The sequence below is a fragment of the Trichogramma pretiosum genome, unplaced genomic scaffold (assembly GCF_000599845.2).
Source record: "Trichogramma pretiosum strain Unisexual culture from Peru unplaced genomic scaffold, Tpre_2.0 scaffold28, whole genome shotgun sequence".
NCBI lineage: Eukaryota > Metazoa > Arthropoda > Insecta > Hymenoptera > Trichogrammatidae > Trichogramma > Trichogramma pretiosum.
In genome coordinates this window covers 1,150,791-1,177,200 of record NW_019641710.1, presented here as the reverse complement: position 1 = coordinate 1,177,200, position 26,410 = coordinate 1,150,791, and the positions used below count along the sequence as shown (strand labels likewise).

The 26,410-nt window shown below is 40.4% G+C and overlaps 3 protein-coding genes across 5 annotated transcripts; 2 read left to right on the top strand and 1 right to left on the bottom strand.

Moving 5' to 3' along the window:
• Positions 1 to 93: 93 nt before the first annotated feature.
• On the bottom strand, positions 94 to 3,220 carry LOC106658779 (rac GTPase-activating protein 1-like). Its single transcript, XM_014380894.2, has 9 exons — positions 2,860 to 3,220; positions 2,387 to 2,589; positions 2,119 to 2,263; positions 1,601 to 1,992; positions 1,361 to 1,530; positions 1,154 to 1,280; positions 547 to 1,077; positions 312 to 475; positions 94 to 235 (listed from the first exon to the last, which is right to left on the bottom strand). The coding sequence occupies exons 1-9, from the start codon at positions 2,948 to 2,950 to the stop codon at positions 175 to 177; spliced, it is 1,884 nt and encodes a 627-aa protein (XP_014236380.1). The 5' UTR covers positions 2,951 to 3,220; the 3' UTR covers positions 94 to 174.
• Positions 3,221 to 4,996: 1,776 nt separating this feature from the next.
• LOC106658720 (EF-hand domain-containing protein D2 homolog) lies at positions 4,997 to 20,689 on the top strand. The gene is made up of 4 exons (XM_014380803.1): positions 4,997 to 5,798; positions 16,074 to 16,221; positions 19,075 to 19,209; positions 19,712 to 20,689. Exons 1-4 carry the CDS (start codon positions 5,629 to 5,631, stop codon positions 19,847 to 19,849), a joined length of 591 nt encoding a protein of 196 aa, XP_014236289.1. The 5' UTR covers positions 4,997 to 5,628; the 3' UTR covers positions 19,850 to 20,689.
• A 1,372-nt stretch (positions 20,690 to 22,061) lies between these two features.
• On the top strand, positions 22,062 to 25,117 carry LOC106658749 (26S proteasome non-ATPase regulatory subunit 11). 3 transcript variants are annotated; one of them, XM_014380849.2, is made up of 5 exons: positions 22,062 to 22,295; positions 23,243 to 23,637; positions 23,897 to 24,291; positions 24,374 to 24,698; positions 24,776 to 25,117. In XM_014380849.2, the coding sequence occupies exons 2-5, from the start codon at positions 23,326 to 23,328 to the stop codon at positions 25,004 to 25,006; spliced, it is 1,263 nt and encodes a 420-aa protein (XP_014236335.1). In that variant the 5' UTR covers positions 22,062 to 22,295; positions 23,243 to 23,325; the 3' UTR covers positions 25,007 to 25,117. The 3 variants fall into 3 exon arrangements, with proteins under 3 accessions (XP_014236335.1, XP_014236336.1, XP_014236334.1); XM_014380850.2 differs by lacking the exon at positions 22,062 to 22,295 and adding an exon at positions 22,472 to 22,658; XM_014380848.2 differs by lacking the exon at positions 22,062 to 22,295 and adding an exon at positions 22,767 to 23,015.
• Positions 25,118 to 26,410: the final 1,293 nt, after the last annotated feature.

Sequence of the window (26,410 nt, the reverse complement as noted above, 5' to 3'; positions counted from 1 at the left end):
ACCCTTTACATAATAAATTTAATAATTAAATTATTTAATTACTTTTAAAATCCACTTTTGTTTGTAAAATTATAAACACATAGTTTATAAATTCTTGTAAAATACCTACAAAATTATTTTACTTCTAAGTACTCATAATGACTAAATAATAAAATTCTAAAACAGTCTATTTGCTCAGTACAGCTTCGATGGTGGCGTGGCGAAGTATTTTTTATTCTTTTTCGAGAATAATTTTCTGTAAAAATAATTGTTATGTAAAACTTCAATATTTTATAAAATTAATTTTAACAACCGAGGTATATTTTACTTACGAAGAACTGATTGGAGTATTGAAAAAACCTCTTTTGGCTAGTGATTCTGCGGATGTGGTACGTCGTAAATCTCCAATTTGAGGAGTACCAATTTCATTATTTTGATCGGAATTGATAAAATGCGCCCAGTAATCCGATGACATCCGTAACAAACATTCTACGACCTAAAAAAATTATTTTTTATAGAATCTAACATTAATTGCTCGACTAAATTTTCATTTAATCAAATACTTACTGCACTTTGGTTTTTAGTCTCAGAGAGCATGGTGTTATTGGATGGCTGGCTGCAACTGTAACCAACTAAAGTTGGCCCAAATACTCTAGCCAAATTACCAATTGGCATCTTGCACTCAGGAGTGCTAGAAACTCTTTGCAAGTGCAATATAAGAAATGCTAGCGTATCACGATTGGGTTGAGGTAGTTCTGAAACTGCTTGAAACATGGCTGTTTCAGCATCCTGTGGATCTCTAATAGCCGCTGCTTTCACAAAATCGGACCATAGTCCTACAGTTATTAATGGTTCTTTTAATGATCTCAAGAAATCTTTGAGAGTTGAACAAATAGTCGGAATATCCACTTCCGATAAGTTGGGTGCCCCACGACCTTTTAAAAACTTTTCCTTGAGAGCTTTTACATCAGCAACACTTCCACTAATACGATATAGTCCTTGCTCGGACATACCACGAAGTTCAACTTCATTGATGCAATGAACCACAAGTGACGGCACCATGGGTGAAACCATAGGAGTGTAATCTGCTATTGTCCCCTAAATTAAACAAAAGAGTAAACAATTGAAAATATCTTCCTACCAAGGAAATATATATTACTATATTACAACATACGGTTGCTCCTCGCAAAGTTGGAGTATTTCCTGTTGGAACACATGGTAAAGGTACAAGATCTCTACACTGTGTATGTGCTAAAGCTCTGCAATCTCTGCATTTAACTACACATTTACCGAAACCAATCCTATAATTTAAAAAATATATAAAATGAAGTTATTCAAATGAAATAATAAATCTACTAAAATCGTTAAATATTGAATATACCTTTTACCACATGGTGAGCATACTTCTGGCCTGATTACTTTTTTACTAATAAAAACATGCGCTCTAGTTGTCTTAGCACCAAATGTATATCCATTTATGTTTGGGCTAGGTTTGAATACATTATCTGAATCTGAATTTGTAGAAATGATTTCAGCTTGTGGAGCAGAAGGCTAAAAAACGTACATAAAAATATTAAAGGGAAAATTATTGTTTAAAAGCTTTGAAATGGTATATACTTACAGTAGGTAGGCAATCATCAGTTAAACTGGTTCTAGATTTTCTACCACCATCAGATCTTCGAAGCTTTTTATTATTTGAACTGTTACGAGATTGTGAATTTTCTTTGTTATCTGTTGGAACAGCTTCTATAGTTGTAGTAGCTGTTACTGGACCATCTTTTGGCACAACAACTCTTGTTTTTGCAACAACACAGTCTGAAGTATTGAGTTCTGCTGTTCTTTTGATACTACGGCGACGCTTATGTTCGCCACTGGGCCTATGGTCTTTCCAATTTCGCTTATGTTTTTCTTGAAGGATAATACTTGCATCAAGATCATCTTCAGATTTAGAAAAATGACTCAAATCACTCAGCAACGTGCCTGTGGAGTCCAGCTCCGCAATTGTATTTAGTCTTAAAAATTGAATAAGCTCAGATCAGTATAAAACGTTTGTGCAAAAACAATTGTAAATAAAATATTATTTGAAAAAAAAATTAGTAAAATTTTAACCAATAAAAAAGGATCACTTATTATACTTATCATTTGTATGCTCTTTCCCACTAGACTTTCGTCCTTTACTAAGGGTACCATTAATTAAATGTTGTATCTGCTCTCTTGTATCGTCATTTATAACTCTGCCTCCATTCATAAATAAGATATCTCTGATCAACATCATATGACGATCCTAAAATTATAATCACACCATGTTTACTTCAAGATTTAAGTTTTATTTGTCATTGTTGATAAATAAGTATGTATCAATTGGAGATGATTCCTATACAATGATTTAAATGTTTGCGATACTTACAGAAGCAAGCCGTTCATCTTCTGCAATTTTCCTTTTCTTTTTCTCATCATCTAATAAACGCCTTGCATGGCAAAGTTTTCTATCTAGATCAGCGGCTTCTTGATGAGCTTTATCTAACGCATTATGCAGGCGTTGACATTCTTGAACAGAAGTCAGCCATTTTTGGCGTATTTCTTCTTGATTGATTACAAATTGCAGAAATTCTGAAAAATTTGATACATATAATTTTTTGATAATAGCAATGAGCGTTAAATAGTACAGCAATGATGTTGAAAAAAAATAATAATAAATAAAGGCATTTATTTTGAGTCATGTAAACATTTATGACTCATCTACTTTTTTTTATAATATAAAATTGCTTGTGAGTCTGTATACATCAGAAAATAATGCCAAAGATTCGCCAGAATACTAATCTGATGTACACATGCAACAAAGTAATAGAATGTTGTTAATTATAAATGATAAAAATTTACCTCCTTCACAGGAACCATTGACGAGTACGTTGCTACACCGCGTAAGCTCGTCGTGAGCTGCCAATATCGACAATGCAGGAGGCGTCGACATTTTTTCAACTATCTTGGATCGATGAAAAATGACTGCACCAGAGTTAGTCTATCATTCGCTTTTCTTTTAACCTTTTAAATATGATCAATCACATTGAGAACAGATATGAAACACAACCTATGGCTCCAGTGCCATCGAAACACACGCACCACCGAACGCCGCACGAACTTTAACACGGCGTCTTTGATCCTTCGAACAATTGTCTAGCGGGCCGTACAGCAAGATTTGTTTGTAGTCAACAGCAGTTACGGAATGAAAGCAACGAACGTGCAAGCGAGCGACGATTTCATTGGTCGACTGGCCCGTTTGCGATACATTCAAATGCGGCCAATAACACGAGGAACGATGGGACGCGCTAACCTCTAGTTCGACGATTCGCCGTGGTTACTATTCAAGCGCTAAATTTTCGAATCTCTACGTCGCCTCAGATTGTTTATTCTTTAATGATGTTATTTTTCAAGGATATGCACGGTGAGAAACGAAAATTTCATCGATTTCAATGCTTGAAGTTAGCCATATGTACATTTCGTAAGACACTTAAGTTTAACTTCGGTTTTATTAAGTTTTTTGCGAATCTTACTAATTCATCCACTTCCAATAATGAGCATCATTCACACTCAAGTTCTTGACACGAGACTGATATTTTTCAAGCGCTAACGTAAAGGCTATTTAGAGACTTTTAGTACTGACAAACACTCAACAGTACAGACTTATGAAAAATGAAACGCTTGATAGTCGATAATAATGAGCCACGTCTTTTACCAGAGTTTCGTATGAAAACTATGCTTCTTACTTTTATAGTTGTCGAGGAAAACGACAAAAAACATGAATTTTCTCTCGTAAAGGAGAGAATGAGTCATGTTAATTCTTAACAAACAAAAAGCGGAAAAAAAATTTGGTATCTGTATCAGATGTTAATTTTTTTACTCGAAAACTTATTGTGAACTAAAGCGTATTTGAATTGTCGCAAATTGGAGTTCTTTTTAGTTGTAAAATTGTTCATAGCAACTTAAGTTTTCAAAGTAATTTTCCGTTAAAAATGAACCATTCATAAAATATCGCATGTATTTGATACTTAACAAGAACAAATATTTTGCAATTCAAAACTTGCTTCCGGAGATAACACGAATGAAAAAAAATTAAGACGCAACCTTCTGTATTGGACATTTGATAGCAAATTTTTATTATTAGTTAATTCTTTATAAGCTAAATCGTGTGTCTTACACTAAACGTATTTTTATTGAGAAATCATATAAATTTCTTTATACAAATTTTTCACTACCTGCACTGTTTATTGCGATAATTAGTGAATCAAAATTTGATAATTGCTGAAGTTGAAGGTCAATGATCTAACTATAATGGACGAAAAATAACATGCTCGAAAAAAGCAGCCAAATCGAGAAGTTTTCTCTCTTCATCTTCGAAAATAATCAGAAATAGCCCGGAATATGTTTATCGTTGCGAATATATCGAAGACTCGATTACGATTTAAATAGCCTCGTATCGGAGTTGGGCTGCACACGTCTTCGGCTCGCACCGCAACGTACGCAAGATTCCAGAAACTTCGTCGCTTGGTTTAAAGGTCCCAGCAATGGTAAACAAACATCGCTTCCTCTCCATTTAAATATACTACCGTAAAAAAGCAGGCAATATATCTACAGGTGGAGTCTGGAAAACGACACTTATTCGATACCGAGTATTAATGAAGATTTGCCTGGGTTTTAAAACAATAATTACGACTCAAATGGCATCAGGCTTGCTATAGACCAAAGGCTCCCCTCTCCTGTTGGTCCGAGTGTCCGGTTTGCGTTTGCAGCCTGAAGTCGAAGGGCTCGGGCGTGTGTGCAGCAGCTGGGGCAAAGGAGCTAAGCACATAGCTGCCTATCTATATAGGTAACAAACATTTGCAACGGCCGCACGTGTTATGTTTGCGAGAGGCTCTCTGCCAAGCTGCTGCCGATTAAACGCCAGCAGTGAGAAAGAGACAGCATCGACGAAGCGCGTGTGAGTGTGTACGTGTGCGCCTCGCGAGGTATAGTATACAGTCGACGCGCGCAACTCTGAGCGCAAACATCGCTTCGCGCCTCTTTTTCTCGTGCAGTTTTATTCGAGCAGGCCTACGCGCAACACGCCTCAACCGAAGCCAACTGATCTCCGCGTCGCGTAGTATACACGCACCGGCTTTAACCCTTACCGTGTCAAATAGGCCCTCGTATAAGGCGTAAATATACGCAGCGAGATTAAATTCGGCCTAAGCTGTGTACCGTATTCCGCATACGTATACGAGAGAGATATCGGAGCAGTCAACCCTCGTGACTGAATTAGCCTTGGAGCATACACGCGGATCGATAGAGCTAGCTATCGGTGTGCGTGCACGCTGTACATTGCATCTATCGAGTGCAAGTGTGAGTGAGTGAGTGCGAGAGAGAGAGAGAGAGAGCAAGGGGTCGAAAGTCGCGGTCGCAGCTTCCTTGACCTTCGCAAGCTTTGCGCTCGCGCGCGCGACACCGCCTCTCGTCGTCGTTGTCGTTTTCGATTCGACTCGACGCACAATCAGCGATTGTAATAAAAATTTCTTATCGTCCTCTCGACGACTTCTTGCGTACCTCCTCGCGACGCACAACAAGCGATCGACGCGTTTGCTCGTATAATTTAATAAATACAATCGAGGATCAACGATGCCAGCTGACGCCGAATTGAGCAACATCCTCAACAGGAGGCAAAAAATGAACGAGGACCTCGAGGAGGGCAAGGAGGTGAAGAAGCAGTACAGATTCGTTAACGTTTATACGGAATTTCACGAGCTCAGCAGGCGCGAGATCAAACAGTACGAGCAGACCTTCAACAGGTGAGTTTAGCCGCCGCCTACTCTTATTTATTTTTTATTTCAATTCGGCGCCGCGCGCTCCAGCCGCTCGAATGGAGCACCTCGCCTCGCGCCTCTTTCCTCGGCACCCGTCCAGCTTTTTTGCGTCCTCTTTTTTAGCATATTTTGAATATATTTAAACTTGGAATGCGGTAGCGTGAATATTTTCTCAGCGGTCCAAAGGGCTTTTGCGCAGCTTCGTGTAAGCACATCTCGCGCTACGTGCCAAAGCCGACTCGATATTTTTCGGTAATAATTTAATGTCTTTTCTTATCTGTCGAGCAGGTTTCGAGCTACCACAGTTACGTACTCGGCTCGATAACAGATGCCTTGTACAAAACGAATCTCACGTGACGCTGAAATAAGTGCCTTGAGAAAACTAAACACTCGGTCTAGCTCGTGTTCGATTCGTCTAGCTAAAACAAACGCTTCAATTTCAATTGACTGCGTGACAACTGTGCGTGCGTGTTGTTCGTTTTGTAATGTACACGAAAATGCTAACGAACGATTTCATTAGCAGTTTCGTCGTGATGCTTTATATACTGCCTTAAATTGCCGCTGATAAAAAAAAAGAGTCTACTTCGTACGAACGTTCGTGTGAATCTTGAATTCCTCTTGAAGTGGAATAATTTACTTCTGAATGTTTGCGGCTCTCGAAGCGTCTGTGCCTATATACGCAATGCACGCTTAGATGTTGACTTGTGATTCCAATATTTTGACTTTCGCTTCGAGAGCTCGATCTAATCGAGTGTCCTAATCTTTGCAGTGACTCGGAGGATTTTCCGAAATTCTCCATGCTGACCGATAAGACTCGGACTCTCCTGCGGAACGCGTGTAACGTGTCTCTCTCGTGCGCTGATTCACTTGATGTTTCTCCTCGGCATGTATATAAATTTCAATCGAACTCGATCAGCTATGTGTCGCAGATGCGTAATTTCAGCACGTGTCATCGTACCTTTGAAATTGGAAATATTCAACGACAGCACGTGGCGTGTGTGTGTATGTGTATTTGAACGCGCCTGCGATTTAAACGCCTCTATATACCTACAATCACTTGAGCAACATTTCAAACAGGTTCTCAGAAGTATTTCGGCCGGAAAGTAGGATGCGAGAGGCAGTAAAAGATAAAAAGTGCGCAGAGATTATTTATTTATTTATTTATTTATTAGAGGCTGAATTCCGGATTTTCCGATGCTTATCGTCCGGAGCTCGCGCCTCCGCGTGTACGCGCGCTCGCGATCATTATAAGCCTCTGCGGACTTTCGAAAGTTTTGACGTCTGTGCGCGATTTGTTTTGAGCTATGCATCATATAAAGCGCGGCGCGCTCGTAGTCGGTCGCGCCAAGGTGTCGAAAGACTCACTCGAGAAAACTTTTTTCCTTCGCTTCTGTCTCGCTACATAAAAGTCGCTTTCGTTTGATTGATATGTATTATACACGACGCCTGACTCGAGATTTTCTCCTTTCCCGCATTCGATCCGCAAGAGTATCGATAAATATCATACTCGGCGTATACAACATTACATTATATATTATTATCCTATGTAGTCCGTTGGGAAATGATCGATCGCAGGCTCGCGATTAATGCAATTGACAAGTAACGTCAGACGACTCGACTTGTGCGCGTATGATCGTTTCACATCTACAATCATTGGCTCGATCGGGCTGGTGTTGTTAAAAAACGATTTTTTCTCTCGATGTAACGCTTCCTCGTCCATTGAAAAGATTACGAGCTCGACGCTGCAGCTAGTATACATAGTTAATTGTGCGCCATAAATAAAAAATAAAAAATAGGCCTACCGCTGCTTCGAGGTCCGTGTATATAATTGCCGCAGCTAAGCCGATGGATCTGTCGTTCTAAAATTCTAAACTCAATGACTCCGAGCTCGCGCGCCTGCATTTACGTACAGGCGCAAAGTTGTGTTGGCAAAAAGTTAGCTCTCTCCCAAACGGTGACTGCAGCTCCTAAGAGTGAGAGAGAGAGAGAGAGAGAGAGAAAATAAGTATTCAGCTTGGCAATCGAATTCCTCCGAGTAGTGCCCCGTGCGCTCGGTACATAGTAGCGGGTCCGATAATCGCCGCCTTGCCCGCGAACCAACGGGAACGAATAAAAAAAGAAGAAAACAACAACACAAAGAGCATCTCGTGTTGCATGTCAATAATCCATACAATATAGACAGAGAGCCACGCGGCTCTCCTCGCAGCCTTTCGACGACTTTTATCTAGGCCAGTTCTTTGAATTTAAAGTATTATATAATTCTCAAGCGAAGCCAAGCTCCTCTATACCATTATATTTATATATCTACAGTTTCAATGTAATCTGATGGACTTTTTTTAGTAGGCGGCTTCATTGGCGTGCGCACCTGCATTCACTCGCGTTTTTTGACAATGGTAAATCGATGTTTCTCTTGTTTATCGTACAAGAATCTCCAAGATAATAATTCCGGCTATTGGCTCAAAAAATTCGTCATCGACGTCGAAATATTTCGTTTGTCCCTCTATTGGTAAAAGTATATCATCGATCGACGCCCATAGTTCATTTTTGGAATCGAACGTAAAGCAGATCAGTCGTATTTTCACAGCTAGTGCAGGAACAGCTGTGTATATATCATGTAAAATATATCAGTCAGCTCCTCGATTTTATTCTAAGAAAAGTATTTATTACTGGTCGACCTATCTGAGCCACGAATATAAACAATCTCTAATAATGAGGCAGCTTGCCGTACACAACGATATTTATAAATCATCCAAAATGTAATTCCATAGGCTTCGCGAGCTTATCCACGAGAAATCTGTAACACTTACCCGAATCGATAATGACTTTCGAGCGTCTACTGCAGTATTAGATGCATCGATCGAAGGCTCATTTGAATTTGAGGAAATTCTCATCAACCGCCTTGGAAATTTACATAACTAGGGACGATAAATCGAAGACGGACCCATAATTATAAAATACATGAAATCTTTCAGGCATTCGGTTGCTGTGTAATTATTCGCTTTCCACTCGTGCAAGCGGCAATGCTAATTCGTGGATTTTGTAAATTTTTATAGCAAATGCCATTGGCGTTAATAATCGGGCGTTATACGAGGCGAGGGATAAGTGTCGCCGTGGCGCGACGACGACCTTCGCCTCGCCGCGACAGCACAGACTCATTGCGAATTAAATGTTCTCACGACACCTTCTTTTGCTATAATTTTTGCTATATGTATTTATTGACCTCGCAGCAAGCACCTATATGTAATACAGACGTGTAATACGTGCATATAAAATATTTTCTTGTACAAAACGAGGATGTGTGTACCGCAGGTCCTTTGCGTACGACGCTGCACACGATACAGCGGCAGTTTATATCTGGTCGAGGCGTGACACACTCCAATCTTCGCGCGTACGAGGGAAAATGATGAGTTGAACGCGAGCTACGAATGTATACACTATAGCTACGCGCATACAAGTGTCATTTACCTCTTGGCCCATCCGGGATAGAATCGTCACGGCATATGGCCAAATCGGGAGCTCACAAAGAACTTGGCCGATGCGACGAAAATAAAAAGGAATAAAAGAGAAACATCCGGACTGCGAGCAGCTCCGGACTTAATAATAATGTACTCATCCATCCATACTTATGAATTGTTGAAGGATATTTATATACGCACACGTCGATGAAGCGGCGATGTCCGTACGATAGGGGGCACATGCGAGGCTCGCGCACAGATGCTCGCGCGTGTCGTTAATTGACTGCATCGATCTATGCGAATATGTACATTTTTCTATATATATGTACGTAGCATATGCACCTGCAGGGAAATGCACGTCCCGCGCGCGCCGATCTCAGAGGCGAAAAAGGGAAAGGAATTCTTTGTCGAGAGACTGTACGTATATAACGTTGCGAGCTTCGTACGTGTAATGTGCACTATAAGTGTATATTCATGCACTTGCAGCAACGACTAAGACGACGACGAGGACTTATAATACGTCGAAGCGACTGCAAAGAGAGAGAGAGAGAAAGATAGCGCATAATAGTATAATCGTGTCTTGTGCCACGACGTACAACTACACAAACTTACCGCACTTTATTATTTTATGCTCTTCGGCTAACTTTGACTCTCTTGCATATTGAAACATTTGCTGGTAAACACGATGAATAAATTGCTCAATGTACTCGGCGAGATTGTGTACACATAGTGAGTAAACAACAAATTCGTTATATTATTGCACGCTCCCACAGTAGGAGAAAGAAAGAGAAAAAAAATAATTTCGACCGACTGAAGTGCGCGGCCCTTATGTGCAGTGCACGTCAGCTGCTGGTGGCTCTATCGTGGCATGCATGCAGAGGAAATGTGGGTCATATAATAGCGAGGGCAACGGAGGGTCGTTGAAATTTGACGAAAGGGAACACAAGAGGGCCAGACGAGCCGCGAGATATGAAGAAATAATAATATTTGGAGCAATTGTCGACGCTTCGTATATAATATACACCACAGGTGTAATTTGCTGTTATTTCGAATTCTGCTCGGGTAAAAATCTTCGCGTATACACTAGGCTCAAGAATTTTCTCACATGGAACACGTACGACCGATCTGCGAGTGCCTGCTAATATTATTCTACCGTTCCCCGCAGTTGAGCTCGTAAAATAATTCTAAAACGAGAGATCTCTACTATACGGTTGCCCAAAGCAGCAACCGAGCGCTTTGCGACGTTACCCCAACTACATATAGCTGTAAGTAATACCCACAACCAAAATATCAATTTTTGCTATCTCTCCGTCTCTTAGCTCTTGCTCGGCAAGGGGCAGCTACACACAAAAGAGTTAAATGCGTTTCATACATCTCGAGCTGGTATATATGTATGATTTTCGCTCTCTTTGCGATGGTCCAACGTTATTTTGGCTCGCGGGTGACGTGCGACATCGCCACCCTGCGTGCAAATATGTACAGCGTATACGTATTTAAAGCGAGTCTCTTTTCAAAGAGCCGCGCGCATGTGTGCATCACCGTACGCTCGAAGAATTCATCATCGCCGCTGTAAAACAAGCGACTTCGCATCTCTCTGTATGTATGGAGCAGCTCCGCCAGTATACTGCGCAGCCTCAATTAGTGCTTTTGGCGATACTCCAGTCGGTATATGAAAAAAAAAACGCCTAGTCCTTTACGAATGTAGGAGCAAAAACGATAGTAAAGTCATCTGGGTGCACCAACGAGCTTCGAAGAACAGATAAAAATTTGACTGATAACTGCAGCACGCGGGAGCGATGTAAAATAATAGAAATATAATTGACAGGCCGTTTCGCGTGTTGTAATGCGAAAAAACTAGTTCTCGCTGCAATTACCCTGAATACACGACTTGAGGACTTGCACTAAAACTAGTCTCGACACGCAATTTTCGGAACCGTCTAGACATTCGTGCGGAGCTTTGGCATTTTCGAGCAATTTTACAACGTTTCGAATCGAAGCTCCTCCAGCGCGTCTCCAAATAATGGCTTTTTTTACATATTACCCGATTTATCGTATAGTAATAAGCTCGTTGACTGTATAGTTTTACATGAACAACGACTAGTTATTGGTACATAAGAAAAATTCCGCAGGCATATAAAATGCAATGGGCCGTGTTTTCACGCATTAGAATGCTATACATATACTCGCACGTATGATATTTTAGCCGACTTATTTTACGGCCTTCCATTTTACGATTCATATGAGCCGGAGCATTAAAACTTGCACAAAGAGCATCCCAGCTATGGACATCGTAAATTTTGAATCTATGTATGTGCACATTTTTCTCAAATAGCCACTCAAATAACCCCACGTGACAAAGATCGAAATAAATTTTTTTTCAACTTTTCGTACAACAACTTAAAAATGTAAGTGAATTGCGCACAAGTTTTTATTCTACTTTCAAGCTGATGCAAGCCAGCCGGGGAGACACTTTCTTTTGCCGCTGCCGCTATTTTCATTGCCGTTGTGAAGTAGTTGCATTTTTTCATCCAGTATTCGCAGACAAAAGAAAAATTGTGCACGACACGTTGCACGTTTTTGTCTCTTCTTCGGATATGCGTGCTAAAAAAGAAAGGAAAAAAGTCGATAAGAAAGTGCTAGGCCTAAAATCACACGAGTACGCCGCTTCGTCACATGGCAAAAGAGAATTTTTATTTCTCTTTGAGTATGTATTTCCAATTTCGATTCGTATCTTTTCGTTCAATGAAATGTAAAGGCCTGAATCAATGTACACTTAACATGTACGTTGTACTTTTTAATTCTAATGAAATAGCTGCGAATGCAGCAACTGTTAATGTGTGTGCATCATGTGAAAAACTGAAGACATTTTCACTGTAATCCCCTTCCTCGTGCTTAGATGGGCAACAATCCTTATGTACTTCGTAAAAAATTCCTTCTGTGAGCACTGCATTCATTTTCACCAACGAGACAGAACGTTCGACTTTCGCCGAAAAAAGGGTTGCTCTCACCGATTGATTTTATTCGTACGATCTACATGCTTTTCTTCGTAGCGCAGCATTGAGTTTCCCCGAGGGCATCCTTATAGATGCATGTGCCGTTTAGATAAGTACCTTATACATACACACACACACATACAATCGAGCCTTCTGTGAGCTGCCAATCGGTTGGCAGAGGTTTTTTCTTTTTTACCTGGGGCAGCCGACCTGGATCCGGTCGAACGTGGATTTTTCACAAGATTATATACCCCCGCTCATGCATAATCACGGCTCCACAAGGATTTGCAATTGATTAAGTCATTTTTTTGCTTTTGTCAATTGCCATTGATTATTCATGTGCAGCGAACAAATAACGGCAAAGCTGTTATAGAAGAAGAAAAAAGAGTTGAGCGTATAATTTTATGGCTCGACACAAAAAGTCCTCAGGTCGTCAATATTTCTCTCGTGTCTCTTTGTCGACTGTAATGCGTGTGGCTCTTGTTTCCGTTTTTTTTTTTACTCTTTCACGGCTATAACCACTGATGCAATTGCATTGTGGTGTCGGAATATCAAAGTGCGAATGCTTGCACGATTGTTTGTTCGTAGCTTTATTTTTTCGTAAAATTTCAAATGACGAAACTGCAGTAGTAGTGCATGCATCCGAACCCTCCCGAGTTCCATACTGTTTTTGGTTCTACACGAGTATCACCTAATTTTAGAGCTATCAGAGATACTGTGCTTCCTTACACATTTTAAATATAATGTATATTAAGAAAGTTTCGCAGGAGATGCGACAGCTTATTTTATTGATTAGCAATGAACAATTATTACGGGAGCTCGTTATAAGAGACAAGCTCAAAAGTAAGCCGTATGGCTACGTAGCTGTCGCTGCTTACGGCGCTAATGCCTCGTTTTCTCATCGTATATACTCTTTTTATCGGCAATGAAAGGCACTTGATTGAAATTTTTATAAGCATTAGATTCGATAATTAAAGTAAAAGTTTCCGCGCGCTCGTTCATAAATATTGATAGTACGAGAAAGTAAGTTGTCAAGCAATGTCACTGTATATTACAAACGCGAATCTAAATTCGCACGAACACATAATGCGTTCTATAACGCGTGCGTGGGTCCGGGTGGTCGCGTGTACAGTCCCTCCTATAGTTGACAAAGTGCAGCAGCAATGGAACTATTTTAGTACCTATTTTGCTCGATGTTTTCTAAATAAAGTTCAAAGAGCCTTTCCTGCACTAAATGGAATATTTACTACTTGTTTTATAAAAATATCTGGTACGCTTGCATGAAAAAAATGATGTTTTTACTCGTTCCAATTTTTTAAATTACATTCATTTTTATATGCACAAAAAAAATATTCGACATTACTAATAATGGGATCGAGAATGAAGATTTTTTTCAAAATCTTAAGCTCCCAGTAGTCGTTGTTATTGTTGTCGTTTCGAACACCGAAACGATTGACAATAGACGACGTCGGTGTGACTTGTGTCAACGACCTCTCCTGCGGCTTTTCTTTGTGAAAGTATTACATATACGTGCGATAGCGTTCGAGCAAGCGTGTGTGAGTTTTGCAAGAAAAAAAGTGTTCAAAGTGTCGCGCGGAAAGGCCGAAACTATACACCCGCGTGCATGATGCAACAGTTATATCTGGGTATTGGGGTGCTCGCGCGCGACGAGTCCCGACTCCCGAGATGTGTCGCTTGTTCACGCACACGCGACTGCGTCAGATAAGAAGGATTTACAATTAATAAAGCGGAAAACGAAAAGATACGGCCGTTTATTATGGCTCACACGGGTAAGCGCGAGCCTAACCAAATGGAGCCGTGACAGCTAGCGCTTATACGCACCACATTACATCGCAACTGCGCGCGTAACAATCGGCTGCACTACTCGACTATATATTTCGCGCGAGATCTGACCTGATTTATCGGTTGCTTTTACTTTTACCTCACGTGTTACGCATAATAGGCGGCGCGCGCGGGCCACGCGTCACACGCATTGTCAACGACATTTTTACGTCGACTCGGCTTTACTTGCTGCGCTCGACTTTTTCCCTTTTTTAGTTACTCGTGAGCGATATTATTACGACGACATTTATATGCTCAAAGCTTTTTCGTTCTTATTCGTATATCGTCGGGATAAAGAGCTCTTAATTGTTCCTTCGTGTTTAATTTTAAAGTTAAACAGTTTGGTGCTATAATAACTATTTAGGTACAATCCTCCTCAAATCTTTTTTTATGTCAAGTATTTCATGTAAATCATTGAACATGAATTTAAAAATAGTTTACAAAAGAGTTGTTCGAATAATGTTGGATATGTTTTACTAAATTATCTGTTGACAACTCGAGAGACAATATTTGTTCCACTTGAAAATTGTTTTTAAGTGCAATATTGCGTTTTTAGCAATATCGTGTCCTCATTGATTCGTATCATCCTTTATTTGAAATTTGAATCGAGCAGTTTCTATCTAGTTTGCATACAGCTCTATCAATTGATCATTTAATCCGTCTGATTTCCTTTTGCAAAAAGAAAGCCGCCTTCACATGTAAGCCTTTGAGAAAATTAAAGGATTAGCCGCTCAAAGTCCATTGCGCACGTTACTTCCAAATCACTCGTCGTACTCTTACCGCTGCCAGCGTATCTATAGTATAATATTCCACGCTCCAGTATGAAATTACCTCGATTCGCCGCAAAGTCATCAAACTCGATAAACCCTCGCTCGAATTATGAGCGCAATTTCTCATTTTTTGTTCTGCGTAGACGAGCCACTTTTATGTGTTTTATTTTTATTTTTTTTTTTTTTTGGGAAAATGTTTACGTAACCACAGCGACTCGTACACGTAAAAAGAAGAGAAAAATCTAATGCTAAAAACCGTGTGAAGTTTTCGCGAGAGCAGCGGCAGCTCTTATGGTTCATACGGAAGCAACTTACGTTAGATATAATGCAGAGTGAGAGTTTCACAAGATAATTTCGCCGCTACTCTCCTCTCTTCTCTCCTGTCTCTCTCTCGCGCGCCCGAGCGATTTTCAGATTCTAGAATGCGATTTATTATAATGTACGCAAATACACATAAGCGCGACTAGAAAAGCTTTTATTCTTTCTCATGGCCTCTGAACAAATTAATTAACATGCGCTTCGTAGAGAGTAAAATTCAAGAATTTATACGTGCATTTGTGCTGGCGCAACTCGCGTTGCGACTCGTCGTTTGTTGTGTTGCTTTATTTTTTGTTTCAACTCGCTATTTAATTGACACTAACAGCTACAACTGTGCATACATGGATACGCTAGCGCGAATTGCTAACTCAATTTCGCGCAGCGCAAGTGTACTTTTAATTGCGCGATTTTATTATACATCATAGGCGCAGTTTTTCGAGCCATTGCTGCCGAGCTGCGGTAGAGAGCTAAAAATATACGAAGCGATCCTTTTCAATCGCAGAATGCGTGCGGCTGCCTATCGAATTTCCTTTCGATCCAATTACGTCGCGGAGGCAAAAAATATTTTCGTGATAATTGGATCGTCGTTTTAGCCGCCGTATCCGTTATTATGTATCCTACCCGATGGGGCTTTATACAGTACGTGAAAAAAGTACGTAAAATGTTTTTAGAAAGTTTGGAAAATCCACCTACTCCGCGGGCACGAGCTATAGGCTTTTGTGCGCTATTTGACAATCCGAGCTAGAAAACAAAAGCGTGTAGTTCCTAGCTCGCATTGACATGTAAATTAATGCGACGAGTGAAGAAAGCTAGAAGGAGAAAAAACACTCGAAGGCAACATTCAAACAGCGTGGGTAATTTTTGTTGTCTTTTTATTTACAGATTCGACGATGGACACGACGGTTTCCTCGATCTGGCCGAGTTGAAACGCATGATGGAAGTACTGGGAGCGCCGCAGACTCATCTCGGCCTCAAAGCCATGATCAAAGAGGTCGACGAGGACGGCGACGGAAAAATATCGTTTCGCGAGGTTCGTAAACTCCTCTTCGATCGTTCGTTTTTTGTTCCTCTATTTGGCTTCGTGATAGAAAAAAAGCAGATCGACTCACAAAGTTATTAATACCTATACGTTCTGTTTGTATACGTTGCTCGTGGGTCTGAGCAAAATTGGTCTCCCGCATCGTATACGTAAGGGCCGCGAATCGCTCGACGAAGCCTGCGCGATTGAGTTTTCGAGTGGCTCGAGCATCCCCATTGTTTGGTCGTATACATCGAATATCAATATGCAAAAATTACAAAGCGCACCTTCGGATTGCTATAAAAAAAGAAGGAAAAATCACGCGCGCGACTCGATACACACGCTTCTCTTGCAATTGGCCTATATTCGTTGCAATCGAATAGGTCTCATTCCAAACGGATGATCAGTTTACTCGCAATTGTCGCCTGCGACGAGGCTAGTTGGAAGGAAACCTTTACATCGGGGCAAGTGCAAGACGTGGAATTGAAACGATTAAACGCCGGCTCGAGACGTATCGTCTCTTGCGAGGCTTCATCGCGTTACATCGCGCCTCTCGAGGTGCACTCGCAACACATTATACGCGTATCGCAGCCGACTGCTCAACGTGTGCGTTCACGCGAGCTTCGCCTTCATTGTCGGACTCGATCAGGCCAGTAAGCTGTCTCCGGACGTACGTATATCGCCGTTTAAAAGCTTCGATGCTTGTATTCTTGCTCGTCTTGGCATCAACGTACCTATATAAGACTACTGCACTGTACGATCGGCTCAATGAAAAACGGAGCGATGCACATAATGGACTCTCGAGACTGTAATGTTTCGTTCGCAAGACCATTGCAACCGTTGATCTCGTTAATAAAGCAATGGGGCCCGTTCGTCAGGCAGCCGAGCGATCGGATAGATTGAATTAGACTTTTTGCTCGGCGCATCGATTTCTCCCTCCGCGTGGCCGACGCTGATCCTCTCTGCTCGGCCATGATCATTCCTTGTTATCCTTCGCAATTGTAATAATAAGACAAATGTTACGTACTCGAGTTTTTGCTCTTAACTGCTTAACCGGACGGATAATAGTTTCTCTCTCTCTCCGTCTCGGCCGATTGATCATCGTATATCCGTGTTTTCTTTTTTTCGTGCCATTCTGTATTCTCCTGTAGCTATATACAACATTGACAAATCAGACTCACGTATACTTGAGTACTAGTATAGTAATATGTGTCTTGAAAATGTTCTCGCTGATTAGAATTTCAACGCGCACGACTCGACAGCCGCGGAAAAATCGCACGACACAATTCTTTTTCTCTTGTCATTGAACGCGGTTAACTTTGAAGTTTCGCGTTGAGAATTTTCTCCGCGCTCGAGCTTGAATTACGTATCGCGTGTACGGGTAAATAGCTGACGAGCAATGTATGCGGCACTACCTCACGGAACAAGTAGAGAAGTGCTGCGCTGCACCCGCAGGGCGACACACACCGATACACGACCTTTGTACCCTTTGTTCGTTGCTTCGTTTCCTTTTCTTCATTTTTTTTTCACCTTATGGTCATCACTCCGCAAAGAGAAAGAGAGAAGGGCCTGTGGCTCGTTTCCTGCGCTGCTCCAGTTATGCCACAGTATCCGCTGATTTTAGCTCTCCCTTTTCGAGTTCGTTTTACGTTACAGTGCATGCGCTACTCGACATGCAAAACGGATCGTATGTACCACAGCTACGGGAACCTTCGAAGCTTTGTAAATATTTTTCAGGTCTTTGGGGGTGAAATTATTATCAGCTGGGACGCATACGAGTGAATTTTAATGGCCGAAATACATTAGCGCGCCTCGACCGATTGAAACAATCCTACCGAAGTTGTGTGTGGTTCATTGACATTGATTCGAGCGATTTAAAAACAGAAGGCGGACAGGCATCGAAATGCCGATCTGTTTTCTGGTCGTTCTCACTCCAAAGACACCCACGTGTGCGAGTATAATAATAAATAATACGCGCCGGGAGATCTCGCAATTTTTTCCGGCTATCGAACGATCGAATGAAATTGACATGTCCGAAAACACTGTGTGTACGAATTACTCATTATAACGCGTGAGCATTGAGTCACATCGAATCATATCACTCAGAGATTGACTCGACGGCTTATTTTGACCCAACGTCGACGTGATAATAAATGCGTGCGCAATATTAGTATTAATTGCATTGCTTGTTGGGTACTTTCAGACGTTTCGATCCCTAATACGAGAATGGTCGAATTCCCATTTGCTTCCCATTAACTATACGCACTTCTAAGCTTAAAAATAGTTTATAGATATCAGCATTTTTTCCTGCTAATCTTTGAAGCCGATAAAATTTTCTTTTTGCTCTTTTTCTATTAAGAAAAAAGCCTGCTTAGCAGGAATATAAACACGCCTTATCTTGTCCCCTTTAAAAATAAAAAAAATAAGAACGAAACGCCGGTACGATACCTGCCGCGCGATATACTCATGTTGTACTCGGGTGCACGGTGAATCAGTCGCTCGAGAAACAAAGACATGATGCAGCCGAGAGTGCAGCTCGGAAATTATTCTCTCTTTCTATCTCTCTCTCTCTCTCTCTCTCGGCGGCAGTCGCACTTTGTCGAAACGATGACTGCACCCGCTCGCGCGCGTATCCATATCAACAGGCCAATGATGCACGCACGAAATCATGACTCAGTTAAAGGCCGTCGGCGTTGTGTCCGCGTTTATATATAGGTAGCAAGAGAAAATACTCTAGATGATAAGTTGCGATTAGCCAATAAATTTTTTATAAAAATATCATTCGATTCTGTTAAATGTAATAAATTAACGACAGCAGTAATGGTACTAACCCGAGGCTAATTTTTTTCTTTCTTTCCTTTGCAGTTCCTTCTGATTTACCGTAAAGCTCGAGCTGGAGAATTGGAATGCGGCTCGGGATTGGTCGAACTCGCCCGCCTGACGGAAGTCGACGTCGACGAAGTCGGCGTTACCGGTGCGAAAAATTTCTTCGAAGCCAAGGTAAGACTGGTAACTACGATTTGCGCGCGATAAGCACGCGTCCTCGCGACGACGTCGGAATATTTTTTTCTTCCTTTCTTTTTTTTTCAAGAAATTCTACCAAACGAACTTTGCAGTCAACGCAGGTATAAAAGCGAGAGTGTGCTCGTGTCACGCTGCCCGGGTTAACGAATTTTCCAAGAAACCCAAAGTAGATTAATCATAGCCCGAGTCAGCCAGCTAAACGATTCTTGTTTTAACGGGGCGCGATTTTGTTGGTCATAAATTGCTCGTGTATGGGCTACGTGGCATTTTATGGTCCTGCGAAATGACGATCCTCGAACTTGACTCGGTTATAATTATATAGTCTTTCGACTGCAGCGTATTAAGAGCTTGAGGTTTCAGTCCATAATATCCGGTGCTCCTCGTCATTCATAGCCCAAACGACTCGACCGAATTTTGTTGACTAATTGTCACTTCAAACCCATTGCACTGATTCGTCTTTTGTATTTGTCCCTCACAGATCGAGCAGCTGCGCAATTCCAACAAATTCGAGAGCGAGATTCGCATGGAGCAAGAGGAACGCAAACGCGAGGAAGAGGAAAAGGCAGCACGACGAGAGCAGTTCCGTCAACGAGCGGCTATTTTCGGCAATAACTAAATAAACGTCTTGCCGCGCAGCTCTGCGAAGCGACCAAATGAAGCAACGATGGCGACGAGAGAAAAAATGAAGTAGGCAGCGCTTCATGGTGTTTCTTACGCGTCTGCATAAACAAGTCCATATGCAAAAGAATATGCAATTATTATAGCCTCGCTAGTGTGTCTATTTTAGCTCAGAGATATATTATAATACGTGAAAAGCTTCGTCGTGACGCTGGAAAAGGAAATACGGTCGGTCGTTTGCTTGAATAAGCACGCTTACGGTCGACCTGTTATTATATTTTTTCGGCATAAATTCGACGAGTCAATTACTTTTTATGATTCGATAATTGAAAATTGTTGTTGCTGCGTTTGCACATCTCGAATGTGTGGAGACGTTTCAAGCGCTTTTATTGAGATTTTGATGTTATATGGAAAATTTGTTAAATTTACAAGGAAAGTGATAATTTTCTTTAATGATTCACACGTCGTGCAGGGTGAATAGAAAAGCATAAAAAACGTTACTAGGATTTATTAGATATTGTGACTCGTATTCTTTTTGAATTTTTTACGCATTTACGTGCATCCTAAATATTAGCACATAATTGTTCGCTGAGGCCTTTACTAATAATCTCGCTGTACAAATTTTGCATAACTAATATGCCTTCGGGATTATTACATCTACAACTACAATGGTATTCTTTACGATACTCTTACGATGTATAACGGCTATATTCATGAATGAATTCCTAATATCAAATGAATTAAACATTTATAGGTACTATATTTGCTTGTAAAATAATAACATTAACACATGAATGATTGAATTCTGACACATTATTTTATGATAGACATTGGAATTGCAAGACACTCGTCAATAATTGATTGAGCGACGAAAAACACAATTTGCGACGAATGTAAAATTGATTTTTGAACCAAATTTGTCTATTGATTTGTCATTATCAATTCATTTGACGTTAAATGGATGAGAGGCGTGAATGCGCGTAATGTCATTACTCGTTTGTCCTGTTACACGACACTCTGGATTTATGAACGAAATATCTGCCACATCGAAACATCCGATGTGTTGCCAATTCAGATAAAAGTTTACATACAAAAACATAAATGAGGCGCGTAGTAAAGTAATCTTTACGAAGTTTAACAAACAAAATACGTGAGCGCAATGGCTGATGGTGCATAGTAAGCACGTGAGGACGCGCGAAATGAACTATCTCTACGTACACGCACATACGTGAAGTGCTTTGCGTACACACATGATGTTTACTGATTTTTTTTTCTTTCAATTTATTTTTTTAATTCTTTTCACTCTCCAGAGCAAGAAAGGGAGATGCTTACATCTTTTTTGTATTCAGATTAAAGCGTCTAGATAAGTAAAGTATATTACTTTTGAGGCCAAGATGCGCGTTGTACATAAATCATGAGCGAGAGCGGAGCAGAATGAAATGTAAAGATAATAATCGTCGCGCGTATTATCAAAGAATCGCAAGTCGCTGTCACAACCATGTAAACGTTATTTTTTACAGTAGGTTAATTTTTTTTTATAAAAGATTTCTTGTACTTTTTTATTTGACCTTATGATCATTGATACGTTACCGACGATGTTAATCTCATGTAAATTTATGTATGCTCATTATATTTTTTTTCCTATGCTACAGAGTGTAATTTATATTTATATTTATATATATTATAATTATTTGTGATAAATAAAGTTAAGAAAAATATTATATTGTACACGAGAACTGTGTCGTCTTTGTAACTTAACTGAACTTCCCATTGTTAAAATCTCAAACATTCGGCCAACAGCTCCAACGAGAGGCCATTCGTATTAATCAAACGAAGTATGCGTCGTTTGCTGCAAAGTCACACTTTGTTAAGTTATTGTGACGGACAAGACACTTGGGTATAATTTAGCGCTGGTACGATGCATCGCATCCACGACGAAAACAACTCGTTTGTATACATGCGCTTTTACCCTCTCCATGTGCATACCTAATAAGTACGCGCAGTGTAAGCAACACTTGTACCAGGCCCGAACAGATAAATTTCAAATTGGCCGCGACTCGCACACGCCAGTGTCGCCAAACTTATCGAACAATCTCGAACGCGCGCACGCAATCGCGTGAAATTCAAACGACGCTAAATTTCGTCATCGCGCGGATGTTGATCTCTCAAAATTGTCAAGTAACAGTAAATAAACGAAAAAAAGTTTAAATCTCATGGTCCACTCGAGCGCGACATTAAAAATTGAATCGCAACAGAGCCGATTGGCAGAACTGCATTGCCATATCAGAGTGACTCGCTGAATCTTTCAAGTTACTGCACCTTGCTGGCGCTTCGATTGTACTGCACTACAGCTAATAAATTCGCTGCCACTGTATCAAGGCGAATCTTGTATCTTACCTGTACGACCAGCTCATGCTGCCGTACTAGATATCTATAATTGACAGGTGGGCGTTGGTATATATATTTTGATATTTTTTCTTTTTTTTACTGCAAAGCAATAGAAGTGTAACCGACTCGTGAAAATTTGCTCCCGTACGATTTAACCTGTTCGTATCCGATATCCTGCAGTTTCGTAGCTCGCGCGCACACGATTTATCAGCGGCCGAAAAGTCGAGAGCGCTGCGCCTCGCCCTTCAGCCTTTTTGCTCCAATTCTTTATTTTGTCGTTAGTGCGCGATTGCCAGTGCATCCATACACGCCTGCACATCCCTCTATATTCTGTTAAAAACCGTAACGACCTGCAGCGAGGTAGTGATTTAAAAGATACGCAAGAGTCGAGGAGCATATAATACAGTCGCGAGAAAAAGGTGAGCTCGATATTCACGCACTGCTCGCTTCTTCACGCATCCCATAGGTGGAGGCGAGCGGAAAAGTTAGGAATGTAAATGCCAACTCCATACACAACGCGCTGACTGCACCGTCTATCTCTCTCTTTCTCCCTACTTTTAGTGTGCCAAACGTTTGAGCAACGCTCTGCAATTTCCAAGCAGCTCTTCGTGCAACATATTCGTCTCGCTTCCGACTATCTGAATATCGTACTCAAGTATATGCCCCTATAATCAGTCGATTCGAGTGGTATTGTGTACAAACGGCCTAAATTATCGCTTGCAAATAAATCCTCGATTTCAGCGCTACGACTGCTGCCCGATACGTCGCCGTTTGAGGTTAGTCTCGCTATTATTCGAGCTTTATCGCGTTTCGCCAATTTCTGCCCCGTTGTTACAATCGTTGGCGACTGCCCTGGTGACGACGAGAGACAGCTCACTCGCGAGATAGAAACTCGGAAAAGCCGTCGCATATACACGTAGTCGCTCCCACCTTTGTCCCCAAAAATACCTATACATCTTTCTCAAGCAAGTGTTTCATATATACGTATATGTGTTTACAACAGTTAGAGTGACTGAGCGATTTTGGAGAGAGAGAGGAAAGAACGTATACAGCTGAGAGCAACGATTCAAGGTACCAAGCATCAGAATGGCCGGCGCAACGATGTTCGAACGTACTCAAGCGCTCACCATGACGAAAGGCAACGAGGGTATCACCCTCTTGCACGAGATCGTGTCAGATCCAGCCCCCGTCGACAATGAGGACAGCATCAAAGTCAAGGAGCAGGGCATCCTGCAACTTGGTGAGCTTTACAAGAAGGAAGGCAAAGCCAAAGAACTTGCTGAACTTATCAAGGCAACCAGGCCATTTTTAAACTTAATCAGTAAAGCCAAAGCTGCCAAACTTGTCAGGTCTTTGGTGGATTTCTTCCTGGACCTTGAAGCTGGTATTGGTATCGAAGTGAGTATGATTTTTTATACTGTGAAATTTTACAGCTTTTCAGCTCTCTTGGTGTCATACTCTTGTTTACAAAACTTTAAACATTTCTCAAAATTCTCTTGCACAAATAATAAACAAGCTGAAGAACAGTTGTGGTAATTCTATTTATAAATGAACATCACTTGAACAAAATAAGAAATCACATTAGTTTGGCCACAAAGCAGCTTCAAATTGATTTAACATTTTATCGCTTTATTTTTATGAATCACATTTTTTTTAGGTTGAATTGTGCAAAGAATGTATAGAATGGGCAAAGGAAGAACGCCGCACATTTTTAAGACAGAGCCTGGAGGCTAGGCTAATTGCTTTGTACTTTGATACTGGCATGTATGCAGAGGCTCTACAACTTGGCTCTGCACTTTTAAAAGAACTCAAAAAATTAGACGACAAACAATTGTTGGTAGAAGTTCAACTTCTTGAGAGTAAGACTTATCATGCTCTTAGCAATCTTGCTAAGGCAAGAGCTGCCTTAACAAGTGCTAGAACTACAGCCAATGCCATTTACTGTCCACCAAAAATGCAAGCTGCATTAGATCTTATGTCTGGTATTTTACATGCTGCTGATGAACGAGACTTCAAGACTGCTTATTCTTACTTTTATGAAGCTTTTGAAGGGTAAGAATAGATCTGTGCCATTATTAATTTGTTTGACAAATTTTATGTTCAAATGAAATTTAAATTTTATTTATTTCTACAGCTACGATAGTGTTGAAAGCAATAAAGCTCTTACAGCATTGAAGTACATGCTGCTATCAAAAATTATGCTTCGTTCTCCTGAAGACGTTTCCACCATCATGTCAGGTAAACTTGCTGTTAAATACGCTGGACGTGATTTAGATGCAATGAAAGCTGTAGCTGAAGCGAGTCACAAAAGATCTCTAGCTGACTTTGAAGCTGCTCTTAAAGAATATGGCCAAGAATTGAAAGAGGATGTTATTGTTCGTGCTCATCTTGATTCACTCTATGACACAATGTTGGAGCAAAATCTTTGCAGAATTGTTGAACCTTATTCTCGTGTTGAGGTAGTTTAAAACAATTATCTAATAGTTAAAGTAAATTTGAGACTTGTTTGAAAACTAATTTTACTGTTTTATTTCAGGTCAGCCACATAGCGTCGTGCATATCTCTGTCAATCTCTCAAGTGGAGAAAAAATTATCGCAAATGATTCTAGATAAAAAATTGCGTGGAGTGCTCGACCAAGGCGATGGAGTTTTAATAGTCTTTGAGGAAACACCTAGAGACAAGACTTACGAAATTGCACTAGAAACAGTACACAGTATGGGCAAAGTCGTGGATACGCTTTATCAAAAGGCGAAGAAACTCACGTAGCCTTATTAAATTCAAATTTGTACAATTAACATACCTCTATAATGTCACTATTATTACTATTAACGATTAATATTAACTATTAGCTCATTAAAATATTGTCGGTAAATCGCACTCATTTCTTGTTCTATTCAGTTGCAAAAGTTACAGTTTGATTTCAACAGTTTGCCAAGATTTTGTACTTAATCATTGGAACATCATTCTGAAATGGAAGTGCTATTTCAATTGGAAAACGAAAAAAAAAGAAACAAGATTTGAATAATTGACTTCTGTTTTAAAAGCATGCTAAAATTTATCAAAATCCGTTTATAGCACCGTTTTCATTTTTAAATTCTAAATTTATTTGAAATTCCGCTTTAAACATATTTTTTTTACTTTCGTTATATTTGTTTTTTGCAATTAAAATTGCTGACGCTTCAAATCAAAGTTTGGGTGACTGATATTCATCTCGTTCTCATACCCACAAAAAAGAGTGAATTTTTTAATAATCGATACGTAATAGAAAAACATCAAAAAAGCTCGCCAAATATATTATTTCCTCATTATAAAAATTAAGTTTTTATGAATAATAATTATTTTGATGAAATTACAAATCTGGAAAAATAATAAAAACAACATAATGGTGCTTGCAAATTAATGTTTATCTGTCTAAATATGAACCTCTTTACTTTATCAACTCGAAGCTACCAATCGGACTATCCACCTTTGCTCACGGAAGAAGAGAGGAGTTAATATTCTCGAAAGTATTCGACTACCTCGCAAGAGCTTTTAGAAAGCATTCGTATCAAAAGCACTGCTACGAAGAGTCATTTTTCATAACTATCTTCGCGACTCATCTCTGAGCAGCACTCGTACGAAAAAGCAACAATAGAAACATTAAAAAAAGGCAGATGGATATATCGAACAAAGAGGAAGTAAGTAAAAAAAAAGAAAAAAAGAAAAAAAGAAAAATGAGAGTTGGCGAAATGCTCGGTGTGCGAAAAATAAGCCTAATGCAACCCACTCATCGCGGCGGGCCAATAATGCGCCTGACGTCAGAGTCCGCGTGGTGCGTTCAGGAGACCTGACGTCATGTTAAATATCGTTCTGCCTTCTCATGCAGAGAGGCTCTCGTGCTCGAGTGAGGAGCTGAAAAAACGCGTGCGGGCCTCGGCTCTCGTAACGGGAATTAAAAATGTAAAATTTGAAATTTCAATCGAACGAACGATCATCGTCTCGTGCTGAGTTTATAATAATATATCCGATGGACCATAGGATCGACTTTGACGTATTTTTAGTTCTTTTACCAAAGCGGCTTGCTTTAGGCTATCTAACGCCTGACTAGTCATGAGAGCAGGAAAATTGCTTACACTTTCGAAGGCTGGGCATTGGCACCCAGACATCGACACTGCGGAGCTTTAACTTTGA